Genomic DNA, 24,413 nt, shown 5'->3' with positions numbered 1-24,413 from the left:
AAAATTCCCAGAGAGAACCTTATAATGGAAAGTGACAATGATCATTCTTAATTTCCTTGATATTCTGAACAAGGAAACATCTGTAATTTTGCCTGTCTTCAGTATGGTTTAGAAAATTGAACAATATGTATTTTAAAATACCTCCGAAACAAGTGGTCGCCTTGTTCAGTGTCATTTGGTAATGGACTTGGCTTTTCCTGAAATAGGATTATAGAATTTGGATTGCTAATAATTATAGGGGAACGAACAAAATAGAACCTGTTTTTCTCGAGATGAAATACTAATTTTGTTTATAATACTTTTTCTCACTCTTTTGGCCTATAGTTGATCATTTTGATTCAAACCAATGCAGTCTTCGCCCAGGTCAGAAGCAGTTTTGCCTTCAGCAGTGCTGTGGTAAGCAGGGGACCTTTGGAGTTGACCTCATCCCAGAGGTATGGGAGGATCTGAGTTCAGCTGAGCAAATGCACACCATAGATATCTTGGGCCAAAATAAAGTTTCCACGATGAAGTTTGTCTGCAAGCTCCATGAGTCTTTAACTTCCTTGGTTTATAAGATTATTCAGATCCTGTAGTCACTAACTTAGAGTTTAGAGACAAAAATGACAGGATAGCCTCATTTTTTAAAAAAAGTCAGGATTGCCCAAAATAATGAATTAGGCAAATTAGAGACTGCCAGGCAGAACAGAGAAACTATCACATGGATATTTAAAATGGAATCTTTATAGAAACACTCCAGATATTGTAAAACTATCCTTTATTCCTCTTTAGAGACTATACATTTGCCAACCCAGAGTTAGCCTTTTCTTTGTCCGTGCTAGTAATGCTCCTAGGCGTGCTTGGGTTTGAGTCAGAATGAATCCCAATGACCTCCATTTCAAATAATCTGTAACAAGACACTATTTTTTTTCTCCTTGGTGTCCTTTCACTGAGGTGGGTGAGGGAGGTGTTTTGGGTAATGCAGAGTTACCAAATGGTGGTAGTTGCTAGAATGAAAGATACTTTCTTGGTTTCCTCTTTGATATAGTATCTGAATATACTCTCTTCCTGCCAGTATTCTACTCTGCCCTATTGCATCTACCCTGGTCATGTGGATGTGTATTTACCACAGGTCTTTATCCTGTCTCCCCAAGAACAGAGCAAACAGAGGTACATGAAGCTGTCTTATGCAGTGAAAATGTGAAATTTGAACATTGCTATACAAGTATTGTATAAAAAACAAGCCTGTAAACAAATTTCTTATGTAAACATACAGGGGAATAAAGACTTTTATCTGTTCAAATGGGAGCATTGATGTTCAGAGATGTAAATAACTTAAAAGAGCTGTTGTTTTCCTGAGCTGAAACCCACTTTTGCAAAAGGGATTTAAACACATTGTTAAGTGACAATAAGTCCCTGTGCACAAGGCAAGTGTGGACACATGTGAGAGACATGCTGAGGACATTTTAATGAGTCAGGGCTACCTTGGCTTCACCTTGTGGTCAGGGAGAAGAAAAGCCCTGTGCGCCTGGATTTGCTATGACCAGACGCAGGGTTGTAAAACAGCACAAATTTGCAGCTATCCTCCTCTAATTTAATCTCTCATATAACCAGGCCAGTTTAATAAAACATTTTATGTTGGCAACAGCAGTTTTTACCCAGGGAGAAATTGCTCTCATTTAATTGCTCCGTTAGCTTGAGAAGCACAGCATCACTAGCCAGTGCCGGCTCCCATCAAATCCGTTATCCCCCAGTCGTGGGCTTAATGCAACTGCACCGCACATGGTAGAACCAGATGCTTAATTTTATCATCTAAACCAAAAGGTCATGGAAATTATTAGTTTATGTGTACATCTCTTGATTCCTTGATTTGGCTCCAGAGTGTGAATTGCAATTGGTGCTGCATTTCTGAAGTTCTTGTGAAGGGATATTTGCTTTCTACCTGCTAACTACATATATGAGAAGGTTTCTCAATACTCCCAAGTCTTTGTTTTCAGTTTTTGGCAAGAATTGTGTCTTTGATACTCCCTATAAGTATTATTTTATTTAATAGTATAGGGGGAAGTAAAATTCTGGTTGTGCATAATATATTGTACTAAGAAATATCCAGCCAGAAATTTAAATCTTCAGATTTTTATTTTTTTTAGAAAGCATGTTGATGACCCTCACTATGTCCTCCCGATAAAATTGTTAGTGTAAACCTTTCTCAAATCACTCAACACTTTCCACTGCTTTGAAAGTTAATAGGGAGTTAGTAAGAATAGTTGCCAAGTTATCAAATACTTTTTAAGACTTTTCCCTACTTTCTGAAGCATGTGAGCTCTTACTGAAAACTATATCATTTGTAGCCTCAAAATAGACTAAAATAGAGTTTTAAAAAGTGTGCTTAACCTTAACCTGGCACACAATCCTACAACAGAGCAAGAAAAAAGAAATGTTTTGACTTGTTGCTTAATTTAATGTGATAAACCAAAATAAAAGGAGACATGATCCATTTAGGGGGAACTGGAACAAAATGCCCTACCTTAGGCTTCGTAGTATGGAAGACCCTTGTGTGGACTGTGAGGCCAGGTCCTGAGCTTAAGCCCCTCCCCCCAGGAACAACTGTCAATTTTTACTGAGCCCTATGGTCATAGGGCATCTGCCATGCATGTCATTGGTTACCAAAGGACCTGGAGCAAGGTGTGAGGTCAGATTAGTATAACTCCTTTATTGCTAACAGGCAGACTACTTCAGACATGTTTGCTGATAGTATAAGGCTGTCTTCACGCACAAGGACTGCTCACCCTGGAAACATGTGCTTTCCCAACAAGACTTAATGTCTATCTCTGTTTATTTAGAATCTCTCCTTCTCTTGACTTCTTTGTTTCTTGTGCTGCCACCACCAAAATTCCTTGAGGGACTATGGCTGTCTGCACTTTTCCATGTCCACCAGCAATTTTGGGGTCCCCAGAGTGCCAGGCTCCGAGACTCACAAAGGGTGGTTGCTCTCTGCCTTGGTCACACTGCACCTCTTCTAAAAGGAATGGACAGGTTGAAAGACGTGGCCTTCTCAGGAGAGACCATTATATGTATTTTTCCAATCCTAGGAGCAGATTCATGCTAAAAGAGATATAAAATAGGTCTGGCCTTGTTTGGAAGTATAGGTTTTCCCGTCAAACCTGATCTTACAGAATTTTTGTGAGTATGTGTGTGAATTTTAAAAGTTGCTGGAACTTTAAGTATGATTTTTCAATTACTCACCATGAAGGTCATAGAATATTCTCTGAGTTGGCAGGCTTCCAGTTGGCTTGACAATGAGCCCACTTTTTAACAGAGGTATTTTGATAAGTTGGGCATGTTTTTCCATCCTGTCTAACTCTGGATATGGGCACCCTGCTTGGTACTTAGAGTTCTGGAAATGTAATCTAACACTACAGGCATCCAAAGTGCCCCAGGTTCTATAGGTAGCTGCTTTTGGGTAATCTCTGCACACAATTTAATTTCACCGAATTCAGTTTGAAGCTTCCAAAACCACTAACTCTACGCAAATTAGTGTTCATTCTCTTTATTGATCTGTATGATGCCAGAGTTGGTAATTTGCTTGACTAATTTCTCCATTTTTTTTTTTTCCCTAAGAGATATTTTGTTCTCCCACAGAAACAGCTTAATAGCATCAGCTTTCAGGCTAGTTCTAGAAGTTAAGAAATTGTGCCTTAGTTTCGGCAACTGAAAATTTTGTCCATCTGATGCTGTGTTAGAAAGTTGTTCAAGAAGTTTTGGGGTCTTTTCATACTACTTTGCTTGGCAAATCTTATTTTGGAAAACTTTTCTTCCCCCTCTCATTTGAATTTGCTCCCAGAAATCATCACCTGGGAATCACTGTGACAGATCTAATATCAGTATACTTGCCTGACAGGTCTTTTCACATAGATTGCAAGGGAAAAGGTGAGAAGGTGTTTTGTTTATTTCCTATCCCCTGACTAATGCTTTCATATCATGCAAGTGTACATATTACAGCTGTAATGCAAGGAGAAATGTATCCTCTTCAAAATCAACTTACTCTTCAAATACTATTCAAAAAGCCATTTGGCACCAGTATAGGATTTAACTTAAAGATTCTAATTTGGAATTCATCAAATGCATTTAAACTGTTAGAGAAATAAAAATGGGGGGAAACCAACGTTTTGTTTCTGGAAAAATGGTTAAGGTCAGAACTATCTAGAAGCACTGCTAAAAAGTTAACAGGATTCAGAAAAGCACAGAATTTTTGTACAACATCTTCTCAAATGGTCAGGACTCTCTCTACACCTCTCTTAACAGTGTAATGTCTCTTAAGTGACTGGTTTCCCAATAAACTGATTTTGATGCTGCTTCTGCTGTGTTCTGTGTGCTTAATTTAAGCAGAAACTTTAACAGGGGAATACTGTTACCAGAGTTTCTATGAGCGGATGGTTTGCACAGGAAGGAAGAGGGTTACGTGGGGTGGATTTGATTGAATCACCTCTTTACAGAGGTTCTGAGTCACTTATACAATCCAAATCATTGTACCAAATGTTCTTATCCTGGTGGGTTGGGAAACCCATGATGAAATGATGCCTTTACCCCCAACCCTTTCTCTGGATTCTTCTTGCTTAGTTACATATGCCTTTTTCCTGCCCTTTTGCTAACATGTGCCCAATGACATACTTCTAACCTGCTAATATTTCTTGGAAGGTAAGCTCTCTTGCATTCTGATAATTGTCTGTTTGATTTTAAAAGCCAGAGCACCCTGAGGCACTTCTACCTAGATAGAAATAGCCTAGTATTTTAGAGTTTGCAAATATTTCTGTAACTTTCCATGCATTTCACTCTGTCTGCTGAAAGAACTTTATGATGGATTCATTTAAGCAGAGGAAACCTTTGCTAACTTAGAAGACTGAGAACAAAATTCCAGGGCAACTCTAGCAGAAGCTGGAATTGAATATGATTTTGCTTATGTTTCCTCCTATGAGAAAGTGCCTTCAGTAGTCCTATTTGAGGCACTTCTGTGCTCTCTGAGCAGTGCTTATGATGTCAATCATCAAGTAAACCTACATTTATCAAGCAGCCATGTTTTGCTGCTTTTTGGGGGCTGTGTCCTCAAATACTGGCAGAGGATGACCACATGTCAGATACTGAGTTGAATGGGTTCCCAGACAGTACTTCTGTGTGCTCGGGAACCATCATGGAACATGTGGAGATGAGTGACTGGTTTGTTTTCATTCCATCTTGAGTCAGTGCGAGGTAGCGCAGGTGTCGGTGCCCAGCCCCGCAAGTAGGAGCATTGGTAGTTACGCTGAATGTCTGTGTGCCTAACACCTTCATTTCCTTTCCTGCACATTGTGCTTATCATGTTTCAAAATGTGAGACAGTGATTGGTTGTGTTCCAGTTTGTGTGTAGTTTCCTTGCCTGACTTTCATTTTTCTGTTTTTCCTTTTCCATTTTCAACATCTATTATTTGGTCCCACAATGTTACTGCTGCAGGTTGGCCATTAAATGTTCTGAGGAGAATTGAACTGACCTATGCATTAATTCTGCATTTTGTGCTTTTCTAGGTCTCCAGAGAGAGCCCAATCCCTGTCCTGTAATAACTGTAGAGCACTTTAAAGAATCAACCGGTGTTAAAGGCCTTCCCCTGTATCCAGACCCCTCCAGAGTACCTGACATGAAAACTCAGAACAATTTAGAATCCGACTACTTGGCCAGAGATGGCCCTTCAAGCAACAGCTCATTCCACAGCAGTGAAGAGGAAGGCACTGACCTCGAGGGGGACATGCTAGACTGCAGTGGGTCTCGACCTCTCCTCATGGAATCTGAGGATGAGGACGAGAGCTGCAAGCCCTCGCCGGGGAAGCTAGGAACAGCTATTCCGTTTGCTCAGCCAGAAGTCTCTACTGAGCAAGCAAAGGCAGTGCAAGGTGGAAGAAAGAACCAGTTTCAAGCCCTCATACAACCAACCACTGATGGTGTTGGTGAGCCAGATGTTTTTGCCACAGCCCCCTTCAGGAGCTCAAGGGTTTCAGCGGATGAAATGGACATTTTCTCCAAAGCCCCATTTGTCTCCAAGGGCAGTGTGGCTCCTTCCCAGCCAGAGGAGGCAGATGTGTTCTTGAGGGCTCCTTTTACCAAAAAGAAAAGTATGGAGGAGTTAACAGTAGCCCAGAGCACCTCCCAGGAGCTGCCTGTTCAGGCCAGTCTTCTCAGTCAGACAGATGATGTCACTCTGCTCTCAGGCCTTGACAGAGCCGTGTACGCCTCTGTCCGAGCTCAGTATTCCATGGCTGGTTTTGTCCAGCAATCCAGCCTCCCCTCCCATTCTGTACAAGCAGCAGACCATCTTGACAGCATCTCGCCCAAGGGATCTTCCCTGGAAGCTGGGGGCCATCCCGATGACAGAAATAAAGGACTTCAGCCCCAGAAAGAAGCTGTCTCGAGCCCCGTGGCTGGCAAACCATTCCGCCCCCAATCTTTATCCAAATACTCCCGTCACTATAGCCCCGAAGATGAGCCAAGTCCTGAAACCCAGCCCATTGCTGCCTACAAAATTGTTTCGCAAACCAACAAGCAGTCCATAGCTGGCTCTGTTTCCATCACATCCCTTTCCTCCAGGACTACAGAGCTGCCAGCTGCTGATCCTTTTGCTTTAGCACCCTTTCCTTCAAAGTCAGGCAAGCAGAAACCTTAAGAGTATACCTGAGCCATAGGCCTCTGTCTCTACCCCACCCTCAATAACCCACCATCCCACTCCCAGCTGAGCCTTCCTAAGAAGAAATATATCAGTTATTGCCTGAGTTCTCTGGGTCAGAGCAGAACATCAGTCAACAGACTCAAGTGCAAAATCCCTTTAAATATGCTCATTTCTTTTGTTTATATTGATTTCTGGACTTCCAGCCATTTCCATCTTCACCTCTACCCAGAACTTGGCTCGTTTATTTTTATTTTTATTTTTATTTTTGCCCAGAAACTATTTAAATCCAGAAACACTTCATGAACCCAACCCCAAAGGGTCCATGTTACTGCTAGTTTTAATTCCTGCAGCCCTGTTGTGAGTCATGTCCGTTAAGGAATCAAGATCAGTCCCTCCAGGACTTAATTTAAAACTCTTGGAAAGGGGATATTTCTGGAAAGAGATACAAGATGACAATTCTGCATATCAAGAGGAAGTGTAATCCTACAGATATAATCATTCCTGTAAAACCAGCAACTCTAGGATTCTCTGCATTTGTTTCTGAGTGTGCCAGCCAGCCTGGCCCTCATGCATGCGTGCCTGTGAGTGTTTAATGTGTGTCAGGTCTTTTTCTCTGTAGAAATGCAAACAGATGAGGTATCTGTGCTCATATCTCATAGTGCTGAGCCTTCCCCACATCCACACCACGTAGTATGAGTGCATAGTTGTGTGTGCATGCATGTGTGTGTGCATGCGCACACAGGAAGCATATTTCTTTAGGATAATACTGTCCCACTAGGCCTACCACCACAATCATTCATTTACTGGCATTTGTCTCCTGCACTAACTTACTTGAACCCTATTTTTATTTTCTCATGGAAAAATTGATTTCATTGGAAGGTGTAGGAAAATCCTGCTGCAGCAGGTTTTAGGGTAGATTTCTTTTATTCCCCAGTTTGCTATTTATGATTAACAAATTCCATTTACCTGGTCATGAAAAATTATTATTTTTCTACATTCTCCCCCTCAGAACACTCACTATAAAAGAGCACCTTGTTACAGTTTCAACCACTGGGTATATGATCTTAGTAATTTTTAAAAGTACTTAAAAACCTAGGTCTGAATTCTGTCATTCTGGAATTAATTGATGATGAGACTAAGCTACAAACTAGATTTGCTTATTTGTTTGTTCCAAATCCTTGCCATCTTTCTCCGCTGCCTCTTGAAGAAACGTAAATCTGAGACTTGCAAGTAAGTTTGTATGGGAGAATGGAAAAAAACAATGTTAGCCATGAAAACCTTTATTCTCTCTCCTCTGTAGATGTTTAAGTAAGCCAGATAGATGACTGACTTATGGTTTTGAAATGTCTTCTCTTTCTGGAAAGATCTGACTCATTCCTAGCTATTTTCATAACCCTTTATTATTAGTGCCTTAAAATGAAATTTATGTCTCAGTGGAAAGACTTCTGCTGAGGAAATTCAACTTTATGGAAAGAGTTGCTACACCAGGTTTCAATGTGAAAGCTTCTGTGACTTCAGAGTAAACATTAGGGATTTTTTTTCCCATTAGCTGGAGAAATTACAGGAGTTGCTTACCAAACAAGATTAATGATTGAAGAATTCCTGGAAATGCATCCAAGAATCAAGCCTGAAGGTCAAATTCTATTGCAGTTGATGAGGTGTGGTAGTCTTTAAATTTAAAGTTCGTGGATCTTGACAATAAACTATAAACAGCTGCTTTTCAAGACGTTTTTTAGGTTTGTCTCCTGCTACTTCAAATGTCCAGGTTAAAAAATAATTGGCACTGAATAAGGGCTACCAGCAATGGTTTTCCAACTGAAGTTTCTTTGTGCCAGAAATGAATGTCTTTCACTTTGTTAGATGCTAAATATTCATTCAAAGAGATTTCTTTCTCCCAATTATCATTTCTGACTTTTCTGTGTAATAGTGGATGCAAATTATCCTTCCAGTTGAGTTAATAGTTTTAGCTAATGCATATGGAATTTTGCACCTCAAACTCTTCCCTTTGGCATTATCAATTAAAGCGTTCAAAAGCAGGAGCCAAGAAGATAGAAATGTTCAGGAGAGTTTTCACCACAAATGACAAACTTAAAAAGAAGGTCATTCTAATTCACTCTTCCAGGTATTCAGGATTACCTCTATAACAACCCTGCAAAATGTTTTTTCTTTGGTAATTGATTACATCTCCTAATCAAATAGTCATTTTAGTTCTGAAGGTCAAATTAATAAAAAATGATGGTGATTATTGTTATGTAGTTGAATCATTTGTCAAGCATGGACTCATAACCTGTTTTTATTTTCATGGAGACCTATAACGGTTGGAGACTATCTCCTTTGATTGTGTTCTTAATGATACATGAAAATGTTTTGACTGTGGGCTGACATTGTTAGCTAGTTACTAGTGAATTCTACAATGATCTTTGGATCATATAGGGTAAATGCATCATTGAAAGATAAAATGTTCTTGCCAGAGGCCGTCCTGAATCTGAAAGTCTGGAAAATTTGGGTTTAAGGGAATCAGGAGTGCCCAGGGTGTTTTCAATTGCATTAGTAATAAATGCATATTTCCAACAACTACACTGCAATAGGTTAACATTAAAGAGAAAAGAAAATATATAGTCAACAAAATACTGCACTTCCTGTTTTAATTTGTTTCATACGGTACTGGCTTTACACATCTGATAGGGAATGCAGGCACATGTTAATGTTTCATTTCAGTGGAGCGCAGTGAGCCAAAATTTATTTAGAATAAGCATTGAATCACAGCATGCAGCGATAAACTCTTAAGGAATTCACATTAATTGACTAACAGATACTATTGAAATAGTGAATTATCTTATGTGTGGTGAAAATTATTTAACATATCTGTTTCTTGGGCTTACATACAGCCCTGAGCTCCAAATGCCTTTTAGACTGGGAATGGAATGAACAAACTTCGTTGCTAAAGCAGATGCTTGGCAGGACCTAAGCAAATCTAGGTCATAAACTATTTCATTCTGGGCCCACTTGTTGAGCTGAAATTTTCATATGTGTAGGCTGGGGAGTATGTGTTTATATGCCTATATTCTGAGTTTAATTTGGCAACCAAGATATTTCTTTCTAAACTTCAAGGAAAAATAATAGTATCTTACTGACATTATTTAAGTTTTAGAATACATGTATACAAGTATTTTCAACATGCATACATATATGATATTCAACAGACATTTCACTGATTTCAGTTTATTTAAAATAAGTTTAATTACCAGAGTGATCTGACAATAGAAATTCAATCATGCTGTATTTGATTCCATGAAGAAAAGTCATCAAAACCTAGATTCTATAATATGTATGAATTATATCAAATAGGAAACTTTATCATATAGGAAACTAGAGAAGGGTGGGATCAAACACTTTAACAGGAAGGATACGATTTAAAATGGAGTCACTTAGGTCCCTTTAATAAATGTTATTCTGTGTCTTTGGAAATGAAATTGGAGAACATATGCCAGTCAACTGTGGAATGGCTGCTGTCTACACAGACGCAGTTTTTGAAAAAAACTGCAAAATGTTCTGAAAAATATGGAACCCCGATTACTTTGATTTAAGGAACATAGGCAAGTCACTGAAAGGGCTACAGCTTCTAAGGAGGCAAGAGCACTTTGTAAATGCCACAGCCACCTCCTGAGTTCTGAGCCTCCAGTCCTGCCTGATGGATGGAGTAAATATGAAGATTTTAAATGAAATCATGTAATATAAAGTCTTAGTTTTGTCGATGCCTTTGTCAACTGCTACATGTAGTTTTTGTTTTTGTTTTTGTTCCTTTTTGTGTTTAACCACCAGGACACTTGCAAACTTGTGACTTACGAAGTTCACTTAAGGAAGAATTTCAAATGCTTGAAAATAAAAAGTAGTGTCTGGTTGGAAATTGTTTATTTTTTGTTCTTCTGCTACAGAAGAAGTTTGCTAGTTGCTTAGAACAACAAGCTGGCTCAGCTTAAATGTGGGACTTTACACTGGCAGTGTCTTGATTCCCAGAATGCCACCTTGCTCTCTGACTTCCTGGTCCTACCTGCCTCATTTGCACCTTGACTTTTGTTAGGAAACAGGCCTCCCACATAGATGCCCAGGATCCCATCATTAAAACACTGCCAGACATAGCTTTCCTGCTCGCTCTTTACCCCTGCAAGTTTTCCTGGCTCATCTTCCTTATTTCTGTTCCCACTTCATTTGCTCACATGATATTCCCCTATTATGACCATACCAATAAATAGATAAGAGGTATGATTGAATTATCATGTTAATTTTTATTTCCCTCCCTTTTTATTGTAAACAGTTTCTTCTTAAATTTCAGCTTAGCCTGTGATAATCTCACCACACTGGAATAATTCAAAATAAGAATGAAATGGTTCACCTTCCCCATTTCTTATAGACTAGAAGAAAGGATGAAGGAAGGTTGGCAGAATCCCAGCCTTACTCTGTGGGAACACAACCTGGAGTGCCCTATAATGCAGGGGCAAGTTTATGTGTGAAGGTACTCCAGAATAGCTTATAAAAATGGCTAAATGTTAACCAACACACTGGTGGCTTAGTCCACTATTCCCGTAACTTGTAATTACATAGAAATTTAGTCTTGAGCTACTTCCCAGCAATCTCAATATGTGTGACACCTTCAAGTTTCTAGTGAAATGTTTTGTTCTTGAAATCAGGTTGATGTTATCTGCATTGCATTGTAATAGAACCATATATGCACGTTAAAAGGATCTGTTTGATTCCTGTGGGCAAGGAATTGAGGAAATGATGTTTACCAATATCAGTTGAAGTGAGATTTGAAAATGAAAGATGATGTAGCTTTTCACTTTGAAAAAGTGACAAATCAGTTGTATTCTCTTGAGTCTACCAAAGACTCCTGTTTGGGGAGTGTGAATGTGTGCGTGTGCGTGTGTGTGTGTGTGTGTCCCATGTTTTCTGCCATGGTGTTAACCTAAGACCTCCTAATAAAGGCATCCAAAGAATACCAAGAGATGACAGTCCATATTTGGCATGAGTAAATTTGGTTCTCTTTGCCAACAGCTCTCTGAATAAGAAATAAAGGAAAAAATCAACCATTACCTGAGCCTCACTTCCACAGTAAGCATGCTTTTCCCATCCACAAGAATGAAACTCGGTAGGGTTTTTCCTGAATTCTTGGCTCATGTGTAGTGCTCGTTGGGACACAGGGACCAGAACACCACAAGGCCTGCAAGATGTTACTTTGAAAGAGGGAATGTTTCAGGTCATTTTTTGAGGGCTGGAAACCAAACTCAGGCCATGGACCATGTTCCTTCCGTGTAGAAGAGGTGAACTCCCTTAGCTGACTGTATTTTGAGTTGACTGAATGAGGAAGTTGACTCAGCTGTAAGGAATATTGAGGGCATCCTCAGAAAACAACATGTGCATGCAATCTCAATGGCTGTGAACATGGGAAAGGAAGGGGAAAAGACAATTACAAAGTCAATCTTAACAGTTTTTGCAATACCTCTTATTTGCAAACTATTGGAATTATGTTATTGCACTGTGTGTGATCTATCTTATGTATCTGATAGTTTTATGAATAATTATTTGAGTTGTAAACTCCTGTATTCTTTATTAAAATGGACATAATTAAATGATTTATACTTTGTACTCTTTCTTATGTCAGATCTCCCTAGGATTGCAGAGTTCCATAAGCACCTTTCAATTTAGTACCAAGCCTAGTTTTGCATTTTTAAGTTTCAAAGAACAACTCTTGGTCAGTTGGTTGGTTTCTTGCTTTCCAGTGCTGTCATTGTTATTTCCTGAGACCTACTTTCTATTCCAAATGTTATGTGGAGAAATAAATGAAATAATACAAGGTAATTGAGCCATAAAGACAGCTGAGAAAACCTCAGAGCTCCCCACTAGGAAACTTCCCTATGAGCTTCTAATATGTCTTATCTGAATGTAAGCTGCATTAATCTGAAAAGAAATATTAACAGAAACTAAAGACCAAAGTCTTGAGGGGAAATGGATTATACCTAAGAATTATAAAATTCCCTATTGTGGGAAAATCTTCCTGGCTATTTCCTCTCCAAATTTGAGAAAATAACAGTAATATTGCACTTTAATGAGCTCAACATCCATGATTCAGGGAAAACTGGTGATGGGCTGGGTTCACAGAGACAACATTCAAAGAAAATCAGGGATCCAAAAAGTTTTGACATAATATGCAGGAGTAAAACCAAGTTTTCTACTTTTTCTGACGATTTATTTAAGGTTTGATTCATCTATATTTAAATATAGTTCTAAAACCCTGACCAAGTGGCTTAGTTGGATGGAGCATTGTCCCATACACCAAAAGGTTGTAAGTTCAACTCCCTGTCAGGACACATATTTAGGTTGCAGGTTTGATCCCTGGGCAGGGCTCGTATGGAAGGCAACCGATTGATCAATGTTTCTGAAATTGATATTCTCCCTCTCTAAAATCAATAAACATATCCCCAGGTGAGGAATAAATATATATAATATATGAATTATATGCACATAAATACATATTATATATGTGTGTGTATATATATAGTCTGTTCAAAAGGTACGCAGCCATGTAATATGAAAAGTAGAGACACTTATTGAAGAAGATACAAGAAATGTTGTACATAGGACAATAATGCCTCAGTCCCTTTCAAAGCAGGCACCTTGGAACCTCACAGTTCTCCCAATCGCCATCAGCTGCCCTGTTGTATTTTCCTGAATCATCGACAGTCTGAAATCTCTTCCCTTTCAAAGGTGATTTTAATTTTGAGAAAAGGCAGACGTTCAGGGCCCAAATGTGGGCTGTCTTGGGGTTGAGTCACCTGTGTGATATGATGTTTTGCAAAAAAACTGCACAAGACATGATGCATGAGCAGGTGTGTTGAGACAAAGGTGCCAATCACTGGTTGCCAATAGCTGCAGCCTTCTGAATCACCCAAATAGTTTCCATGGAGGAATGTTCAAGCTTATCACAAAATCTGATGCAGATTAGTTGCTCTACTCACTCATTTTGAATGTGACTGCCACACAGTACACATGCTCACTCAACAGCATCTACTGCCCCCACTGACTAGTACAGTGGAGTCATTACTGTTCACACATGTGCATTTCAGTCCACTCTCCTTGGCTTCCAGGTTACATTAATGTTGCACAGACCATTCTCATTATACTAACAATGGCTGGACTTTCTCTGGGCAGACCTGTATTTCTATAATGAAGTTCTTATACTTTTTCTATATGATTAACCAGAAGTACAGTTTTCCTTATCTGTGACTTGTGTTGCTCTGCTGGAAGCCCTTGCAGATACATGACCCCCCACCAAAATGCAGGAGTCAGAGCCTTCTGCAAAGGTGGACAGAGCTTACTTGTGTTAGCCCTGTCTTTCTCTTAGGGAAAGCCAGAGTTAGAAGCTCCAGCTTCCACAGCCTGGGCTCCTTTGTATTCACCTTTTTATGGCCCACTTTTGCCAGCCCTGAGACTGGTTGATATGAGACCAACCAGGGAGCAAGTGTCCTTATATTGCCCCCTAAATGAGAACCAAATGAGAGGAACCAGGGTGAGACCCAGGAAAAAGCCCTGAGCAGATAGTTTTGAGCTATTTCTCCAAATTTAGAGACAAAGATCTTTTCCTCTTCTTTCTTACCTATTTTTCCTTGAGTTTATTTTTACCTATATTGGGGTAGTAAGATCTAGAGGGCTTAAGTTAGCATGTCACTTACCTGGAAGGAGACAAAATAATTCTTGAACCTGCTTTTATATAAGCTTAACCCAGAGGCCCAAAAGGAATCCAAGTATTCCTTTCAGAAGGCAGCCCAGTTCTTCAGTGCTGAGGTTTTGGCACCAAGATCATCACTAAATATGGAATTCCCCAAGTCAGATATGGTGAAATTAGTATTATAGTTCTATGAGATCTCCCCAGTCTCATCCTGTTTTACAGCAGGACCTTTTTTGTTTTTTGTTTTTTCAAATACAAGCAAAAATAGAAGTGAGCCGTGGAAGAAGAAGCTGGACTGAGTGGGCTCAGGAAACAAGTTATAGAGCAAAATAAGGGCCCTCGGAGTTTAGGATGAAGAAAGTCAAAGAAGACACACACCTGGGGGAAGAAGAAGCAGGACGTGCTCCAGAGAGAGTGGGCCCTGGAGAAAGAATGGGGTGGGGAAAGGCGTGGGCTTCCTCAAGAGAGAGAAAGCATGCTGAGCAGGACCACTGGATCCCAAAGAGCCTACTTAGTTTTTTCACTCTTTAGAGAAATCTTAGGTTATCTGAGGGGAATTGATCAGTTTCCTCATAGTCTAACCAAAATTAAATATTAGCCTTTATTTGGTCAGTTTATAATGAATATTACCATTAGAAATATTCTAGTATAATTCAAAACAGCAAAAATTGCACATAATTTAAAATTAATTGAATAATGAAATCTTGACAAAATTTAAGTCAAAATTTTGTCCTGGGAAATTTGAATTTAGTAGGTATACTGGCTGCAAGAGAACTCAGTAGCAGAAGATACCATTGATAAAATTTGAAGTGAACCAAAAATTGACTAATAAATCTCTATCATAAATGTATGAAATGACTGGATTCCAATGAGAATAATTACAATAAAATTAAAATGTATGACATAAGTAAATTCATCCAAGAATTAAATTAGTTTAATGAAGTTGCTTAATAGAACTTCTTGATGAAAATTCATCAATATTAGCTCATTTAAAATATCTCTATTCAAAAACATTGGGTGAAACAGCCACAGTGGTTCAAATGTGCCTATGCATGGGCTGTCAAAGTGAAGTTGCCCAGACGGCTATTCGCTCTATGGATCAGGAGAGAAGTCTTGACAGCTGATAGAGTGAATGGATGAGAATGTATAGAGTGAGGAGGACTTTTAACATCCTGTGGGGACATCAACATTTAAAAGATGGGTGGAGAAAAAAAGCCACGAAAGAAACTAAACCACAAATATAGGCAGAAAGACAAGGGTGACACTAAAGCTAAGGGAGGAAAAACTCCAAGAATGAGAGTGATCATTAGTGTTAAGTGTCACAGATCAAATAAGCCAGAAGAGTGTCATTGGATTTGTCAGTTATGAGGCAACTGATAATCTCAGCAAGAGCAATTTTAGTAAAGTGGGAGGAGGAGTATAAAGGGTGCATTTTAAGGGATCAGGTGGTTCCATTATACCAGGACCTTAAATAATTCACAATTTAAGGGCACACCACAGCTGCACTGATTCTCCCCCCCAAACACCAACCTGATCCCCAATTTTTTACATTGTATGGTGATTTTTTTCTTAAAAGATTTATATATATTTAAATGAGCAGCTTTATACATTATGTTATTAATCTAACTTGGCATTCCAATATTATGGATATGGATGTGTTTTTTTCTACAGTTCTCTTACTAATATCATAAACAAATGTTTAGATGGTATTTTTAGGGTAGAAAAGGAAAATTATTACACCACAGTATCAGTGAATTAAAAAAAATCCAATAGTCACTATTTCTGCTCCTCCAGTATATCCATGTCGTAATCCCCAGGACCTGTGAGTGATATCTTGTATGGCAAAAGAGGTTTAGCAGGTGCAATTAAATTAAAGATCTTGACATAGGGAGATTATCCAGTTGCAGGGGGCAGGGGTGGGGTGCAATATAAGCACAGTGTCCTTTGAGAGATCAGGAGAAGCCCGAGAGGAAGGCAATGTGATGACAGAAGCAAAGATTGGAGTGATACTTTGAAGATAGAGGAAGCCAAAGAACTCAGGTAGCCACTAGGTGGTAAGAAATACAAGGAAATGTTCTCCCCTCAGAACTTTAGTAGGAGCCAAGCCTGCTGACAGCTTGACTTCAGCCCAGTGAAGCTGACTTGAAACTTCTGATCTCCAGACTATGAAGACAAATTTACTGCTTAAAGCCACTAAATTTGTGATAACTTGTTTAGCAGCAATAGGAAACTAATCCAGCCACTAAAATTACTCTCCAAAGTTCTAAGACAAGTGAACAATGGCATAGTTCTCACACTAGCAACAAAGGGCAGGCAGCGCTTGGTGTTGAGGGATAGTGGTGAATAACGTTCATTAGATTTACGTTACTTGTCCATTATTTCTTGGCTCTGTAACCTTGAACAAAACACTTGGTCTCTTCCTTTGTAAAGCAGGGATAATATGGAATACTCATGTCATAGATTCTTATGAGATGTGCTTAGAAGAGTGGCCCATTTTAAGTGCTCAGTGTTATTTCTGTTTGATTACCAGCTGTAGTGGTGCCATTCCCTCAAACCACCAGCTTTGGAATTGTGCTTTACTTGACTTTTTTTTTTTTTTTTGCAGGGGTTTACATATTTTTATTGATAATATTATAAAGTATCAATATCAGCTATTAACACTGCATTGTCCTTTACTACATCTAACGTTACTTGCAACTGAGGTTAAATTATTTAATACAGAGAAATACTCTGCTACTACTACTAAAAGTAGCAACAGCAATGACAATGACAACAAATGAATTTATTTAGCTGATTTCCAAATTCTCATTTACCTCTATATTCCTTTGGAGTGAACTTATTTTTTTTTTTAAAGTATATTTTACTGATTATGCTGTTACAGTGGTCCCAATTTCTCCCCCCCCCCCCACATAGTATACCTATTCCCTCCAGCAATCCCCACCTGGGTTCATGTCCCTGGGTCATGCGTGTAAGTTCTTTGGCTTCTCCCTTTCCTATACTATTCTTAACATCCCTGTCTATTTTGTTCCTACCAATTATGCTTCTTGATCCCTGTACTTTCCCCCATTCTCCCCCTTCCCCCTCCCAGCTGATAACCCTCCAGATGATTTCCATATCTATGGTTTTGTTCCTGTTCTGGTTGTTTGCTTAGTTTGTTTTTGTTTTTCAGATTCAGATGTTGATAGTTGTGTTTGTTGTCATTTTAACGTACATAGTTTTGATCTTTTTCTTAAAGAAGTTTCCTTTAACATTTCATGTAATAAGGGCTTGGTGATGATGAACTCCTTTAGCTTTACATTGTCTAGGAAGCACTTTATCTGCTCTTCCATTCTAAATGATAGCTTTGCTGCACAGAGCAATCTTGGATGTAAGTCCTTGCTTTTCATCACTTTGAATACTTCTTGCCAGTCCTTTCTTGCCTGCAAAGTTTCTTTTGAGAAATCAGCTGGTAGTCTTATGGGAACTCCTTTGTAGGTAACTCTCTGCTTTTCTCTTGCTGTTTTTAAGATTCTCTCTTTATCTTTAACCTTTGGCATTTTAATTATGATGTGTCTTGGTGTGGTCCTCTTTGGGTCCAACTTGTTTGGGACTCCCTATGATTCCTGGACTTGTATGTCTATTTCCTTCACCAAATTAGGGAAGTTTTCCTTCATTATTTTTTCACATAAGTTTTCAATTTCTTGCTCTTCCTCTTCTCCTTCTGGCACCCTTATGACTCGGATATTGGTACATTGAAAGTTGTTCCAGAGGTTCCCATTCCTCTCCTCGTTTTTTTCAATTCTTGTTTCTTCTTTCTGTCCTGGGTGAATGTTTATTTCTTCCTTTTGTTCCAAATCATTGATTTGAGTTGCAGGTTCCTTCCCTTAACTGTTGGTTCCCTGTATATTTTTCATTTCATTTTGTGTAACCTTCACTTCTTCCTTTATTTTTTTGTCATACTATATGAATTATCTGAGCACCTTATCTTCAGTGTTTTGAACTCTGTATCCGATAAGTTGGCTTTCTTCCTTTTGTTTAGTTCTTTTTCTGGGGATTTTTTCTGTTCTTTCATTTGGGCCATATTTCTTTGCCTCCTCAATTTGGCAGCCTCCCTGTGTCCATTTCTGTGTATGAGGGAGAGCAGCTTTTACTCCCTGTCTTAGTAGCATGGCCTATGTAGCAAAGGCACCTGTAAATTGTGTGAGGTGGAGCCTTAAGTAACTGACAAGGCAGGGCCACCCTCTTCACCGCTTTGTGGCTCTGTTTGTGATGGGGGGCTCAGAGAAGGGACAATGCCACTGCCTGGATTCTGGTGATTTCCCTGGCACTCAACCCATTTCTAGTCATTTCACCCACTTCCTGTATATGATTGGTGTTCTTCCAGAGGTTGCTGTCCTTGGGTTTGCGTACATTCTAAAGCCATGTGGGCTGTTTAAGCACTGAAAATCTGGTAATTTATTCCACCACCCCAACCCGCACTGGTTTTTACAGCCAAAAGTAATGGGGACTTATCTTCCTGGTGCTGTAACCTGGGTGATGTGGTCTGGCCTGGGGCTGGGATCACTCGCTCCCAGGGTATCCCTCCCAATTTTTAACTACCACAGGTGAATGTGGGACCATCTGTTCTGCTGCTACTGCCAAGCCACACTGCCTCTCCACCCCATCTCCACAACTCTGCCACTCCTACATGTGTGGATGAATGTGGCTTCTTTAAATCCTTGGTTGTCAAGACTTCCATATAGCTCAATTTTCTGATGGTTCTGGTTGTTATTTGTTTTTGAGATCTGGTTGTAATTCTTTGTATGGTTGCGCAAGGAGGAGAAGTATGTACCTACATCTCCATCTTGCCCAGAAGTTGACCAGTGATTTTTAATATTTGCATTTAGTCATATTTTGCACATTAGTTGAGACTTAATCTCTTTTGTAGCACTTTAAAATTCATATAAAATGAGACCACACTAAGAGCTTGAACAGAAATAAAAAGAGAGCTAGGGATCTTACTAGTGTGGGATGTAGATGAAGGGTTTATGGGGAAAACACTTGAATATGTTTGTATGCCAGCAGCTAAAGAGTAACAGTCTGTAGAGAAGGAGCAGATGAAGATGAAGGAATAAGAGAATGAAAAGTAGGGATCACATCACAAATTATAATATATAATTGTCTACACACCATGCTGTATACCTGAAACTAAATAAAATAATATTAAATGCCAACTGTAATTGAAAAAATAAACTTTTAAAAATAGAAAGAATGAAAAGTAAATGGACTACAAGTGCATCTAGCACCCAGAGCTGGGTTTCTAAATACCATGCCCTAATAAAAGGAACTAGAGCTTCATGGAGAAATGGTTGACTCTAGACTGGGGAAGGAAATATACAAGATGAACCAGGGCATCATGTAGTGCCAGAAAGTAGAAAAAGCATTAAGAAAGAGGAAGAAAGGAAAGAAAAGAAAAGAGAAAGAAAGAAAAGTCACAGGAACACAGAAACCAACCTGAAAGAACTCCCAAGAGTCAAAGAAGGGACAATTTGAGTGGCAAAATAAATAACATAGTATTAGATTATTACACAGTATGAAGTAAATAGTCAAAAGCCCAAACTGATACAAAAAAATGATTGAATAAATAGGAAAGAAAAAACTTACACAGAAGCATTTCAGTTTATGTAGACCCCCCACCCCCGCTCTCCCAAAGTGGAGCATAATTCCACACACTTTATGGGATGTATTTCCAATGAGTAGTGTATGAAAGGGGTAGGGAAGGTAACTTTACAAGTAGGAAAACCTGACAAACACCACTTCAGTCAGTTGATGAAGGTTAACATCAACAGTGATAAGTCATGTCAATAATATGTACCTTTGATATGTGATGAGAAGAGCACTTTACCTTTGTTGACATAAGAAACTCCCAAACCTGTAGAGAATTTTTATAAGAGTATATTTGAGCTAAACTGACAACATATGACTGGGAGCAAGATCTCGAATGCTACAAAGAATAACAGTTTTGCAGCTTTTTAAAAAATGAATTTGAAAACAGGATAGTTAAGGGTTAATACCCACCCACTTCAAGGGTATGTATTACTTCTTGTATTTCAAAGGTGTCTTAACCTAAATGCACAAGAACAATGGACAGGGTTGGCTTAAAACCTGTAACTGAAGAAGTTATAAGCCTGGGGCATGACTCCCCATGATGACTTGAGCAGTTAAGAATTTACCATCAATCTGGGCCAGTGTGGCTCTGTTGCTTGGAGCATTGTCCTGTAACTGAAAGGTTGTGGGTTTGATTCTCACTCAGGACACGTACCTAGGTTTCAGGTTCAACCCCCTGCCAGGCACATACAGGAGACAACCAATCGATGCTTCTCTCTCTCTCCTTTCCTTTCTCTCTAAAAGCAATGAAAAATGTCCTTGGGTGAGGATAAAAAACTAAGAATTTATGATCACAACACCCTGTGAGGTTACTTTCCATAGAATCCCTTTCTTTGTCCACAGCTCTGTGGTCTTCCTCCCCAAAGCTCATAACTCCAGTCTAACCAAGTAAGTAACATCAGACAAAATCCCTAATGAGGGATAGTCTATAAAATACTTGACCAGCACTCCTCAAAACTGTCAAAGTAACAAAAACATGGAAAGTCTGAGAAACTGTCACAGACCAGAGGACACTAGGAGAGAGGAAGGGAAGGGACTCCTGGTCAAGATGAAGGCATAGGTAAACATGGCTTGCCTCCTTGCACAACCAATCAAAATTACAACTAAACTATAAAACAACCATCACTCAGAACAGTCAGAAATTGAGTTGAATGGAAGTACAACTATGGAATTAAAGAAACCACATACAGACTGGTAGGAGAGGCAGAGATGCAGAATGGGCTGGTCCCACATCCACGCGTGGTGGAAAAAATTTTGGGAGAGAAATCTCAGAAGCGAGTAGTCCCAGCCCCACCCAGAGCCCCACAGCACAAGATCCAGTGACAGGATGATAAGTCCCCATAACTTCTGGCTCCAAAAGCCAGCAGGGATTGATTCAGTGGAAGAAACTTCTGGAGCCCCAAGCAGATCCTCTTACAAAAACCCACACATGGACTTACTCAGACTCACTCCCTCTGAGCTTCAGCACTGGGATAGCAGCTTGAAAGGCACCAGTGCCATACAGGAAGGACCTGAAATGTCTGGCATAATGGCGAGAGCTGGAGGATAGCTTTCTCCCAGAAAGAAAGGCAGGCAGAGGCCATTGTCCCTTTTCTGAACCCTCCCCCCACAGTGCAACAGTGCTGTCAGGAGGGTGCTATAGCTAAGACTCCAACAACCTGGCTAACTTTGTCTGCCCCACCCTGGAGATGCCCTGAGGCTCCATCCCACTCAACTTTATGGGCCCACCCAAGCTGTTAACAGTGGCTTTTTCAGTCATGTGAATGGCTGGTCTTGGCTCATGCTTCACAACTTCCTAAATCCTCTCAAACAAGCAACAGCCAGCCTCAGACACCCCTATCCCCAGAACCTCTTGCTAAGTGGCTCCACGCTCAGCACTAGCAACAGTCAACGTAGTTTCACAGCTTTGCTTCATCTGGAATCTCTAAGCCCAGCACAAGTAGCAGTCATCTCAGATTGCTTTATAGTTTATGCAGGGTGGCCCCAGGCAAAACACTGGTGGGGCTGACCCTAGTCTGCACTACCTGGGAAACCCAGGGCCTGTGCACCCAGTGGATGGCTATAGACCACATCACAGCACCACCACTCTGCCCCTGCACTGTTGATCCTCCACAGAGGGTGAAGGTTGGTGGTCAGTGGTCACAGCCAGCCCCTGCAGCTGACAGGCCTGGGTAAATCCCTCCCATTGAACTGCCAACAGTAATCAGGGCTCAACCTCAAGAGGAGGGTGTACTCAGCCCACATGAAGGGCATATTTCGAGTACCCAACTTGGGTGATAGGCGAGTCTGTGCCACTGGACACTATAGGACACCTACTATATTAGACCATGCTACCAAGATAGGGAGTCATAGCAGCTCTAACTAATACATAGAAATGATCACAGGGAGGCTGCCTACATGAGAAGACAAAGAAACATGGCTCAAATGAAAGAACAGATCAAAACTCCAAAAAAAGAACTAAGTAAAATGGAGATAAGCAATCTATCAGATGTAGAGTTCAAAACACTGGTTATAAGGATGCTCACAGTGTCCAGGTCCAGGCTACCTACAGTCCTGAAGCCTCACCTAGCTCCTTAGATGCAGCTCTGGCCATAGAAGCCTCGAGGATCGTCTTGGGTGTGGCTTCAACCTGTCTAAAATAGGCACATTGTCTCCATAGCAGAAACCAGCATTCTGTGTATATCTTCTAGAGTGGTGGGTGGTTCTCAAACTTTAGCATCCATCAGAATCACCTAGAGGGCTAGTTAAAATGGATTACTGGACCATACCTCCATGATCCAGATTCAGTGGGTCTAAGATGGGGCCTGACACTACATTTCCAATATGTCCCCATGCTCCCCCCCTTTTCTTTACTGAATTTATTGGGGTGACATTGGTTAATAAAATTTATCAGGGGTGCAATCATCTGTATATTGTATTATGTGTTCACTGTCAGACCATGGAGGCAGCTAGAATGCACACGTGGACTTTTGGTATATGCTAATCAACCTGGTCCTGGCTGGGGCTTCCAGAGGAAATGCTAATGGACCTAGCCCAAATGTTAATGGACCTAGGCCAATTTGTTAACTAACCTGGTGGTGGTGAAATAACGAGATGCAAATGACCTACTGAATATGTTGATAAGCAAACTCACCCTCACCAAAATGTGCTCTTGGCAAGTTTAAAAAGCATGCCTGCAGAAGTGCAGGTGCCACTCCTACGGCCCCTGAGGAGGAATGGGAGTCCTCATTCCCTGCTCCCCTTCCCCTTGCTCCATCGGGCCCTTCATTCAGTCTGGGAGCTGCCTCTCCTCTCTACCCCTTTCCATCTTTGTTCCCTCAATAAACCCATCTCCTGCTCCCACAGTGGTCTCTGGGTGATATCTCAGAGCAAGGCTGCTCTGACATTCACCACCCCAAGTCAAGTCTCCTTCCATCACCTCTTAACCCCACTTTACCCTTTTCTACCTCCCCCACCCCCCTTTCCCTCTGTTAGTCACCATACTGTTTCCCTTGCTTAAAAAAAGAAAAAAGAAAAAATATATATATACTTTTTATTTATTTATTTTCAGAGAGAGGGAAAGGGAGGGAGAAGGAGAGAAACATTCATCAGTTGCCTCTCACACTCACCCCAACCGCAGACCAGGTTCGCAACCCAGGCATGTGCCCTGACGGGGAGGAACCGCCAAGCTTTCCCTTTGTGGATGACGCTCAACAGTCACACTGGGCAGAGCCGTTCCCATGCTTTTGATGCATTCCACACTTTGAGAACTGCTGTCCTACAGAAAGCCAATACATCAAAGGCTCTGGGAGGATACTCAAAGGGGTTTTGTACTTGGCTCTAGAAACTAGTCAATACTCATGTTTATACAGCAAAAGGCGGCCGCAAACTACCTGAGTTTTCATCTGTGTGTTGGTCCGAGATGACCAAGTCCACAAGCCCAGCCTAACAGATGGGTGAGACACAGAGGTTCACATCAGCCCCATGAGACAAGGGATGGTGAGAACTTTCAGAGGTCAATGACGCTCCAGGGAGTCTTTTGAGGCAGTCACTGAGCTCAGCCTGGAGGGAAGGAGAATCTCACAAATGGCAGTGAGGCAGGTTTAGGGGTAGGGAACACCATTTTAACCCCAGGACCAGTCGGTGCAAGAGCAGCACCCAGCGAGTAAGAAAGGCGTAGAAGCTCCACGCAGGCCTGTAGAGTCCTGCGTGCCTTACTGAGGGATTTTTTTTGTTACCCTTCTCGTCTGGGTTTGCGAAGGAGGTAGGCAATGGTTGCAAACAGGCAGAAGCAAATCAGGCCGCTCATCGACAGCAGTGCCGCCTACTACCTGTACAGTGCGCTCTTACGGTACCGCTCCGGATCCAGCCGGACTGCGCCTGCGCATGCGCGGGGCTTACGCGGCTCGGCGGGGAGA

General features: G+C 40.6%; 1 protein-coding gene across 5 annotated transcripts in view; it reads left to right on the top strand.

Moving 5' to 3' along the window:
* Positions 1–9,048, top strand: part of AAK1 (AP2 associated kinase 1) — a 179,402-nt gene extending 170,354 nt beyond the window's left edge. For all 5 annotated transcript variants that reach the window (XM_090281465.1, XM_090281462.1, XM_090281464.1 and 2 more), the window contains one exon: positions 5,536–9,048. In XM_090281465.1, the coding sequence (XP_090137591.1) occupies positions 5,536–6,665 (1,130 nt within the window). In that variant the 3' untranslated portion in view covers positions 6,666–9,048. The remainder of the gene's footprint in view (positions 1–5,535) is intronic.
* The last annotated feature ends 15,365 nt before the right edge of the window (positions 9,049–24,413 follow it).

This window comes from Furipterus horrens, unplaced genomic scaffold (genome assembly GCF_987537825.1).
Source record: "Furipterus horrens unplaced genomic scaffold, mFurHor1.1.pri manual_scaffold_6, whole genome shotgun sequence".
NCBI classification, from domain to species: domain Eukaryota; kingdom Metazoa; phylum Chordata; class Mammalia; order Chiroptera; family Furipteridae; genus Furipterus; species Furipterus horrens.
Note: the sequence above shows the minus strand (reverse complement) of the source record. Positions and strands in the feature narration are given on the sequence as shown.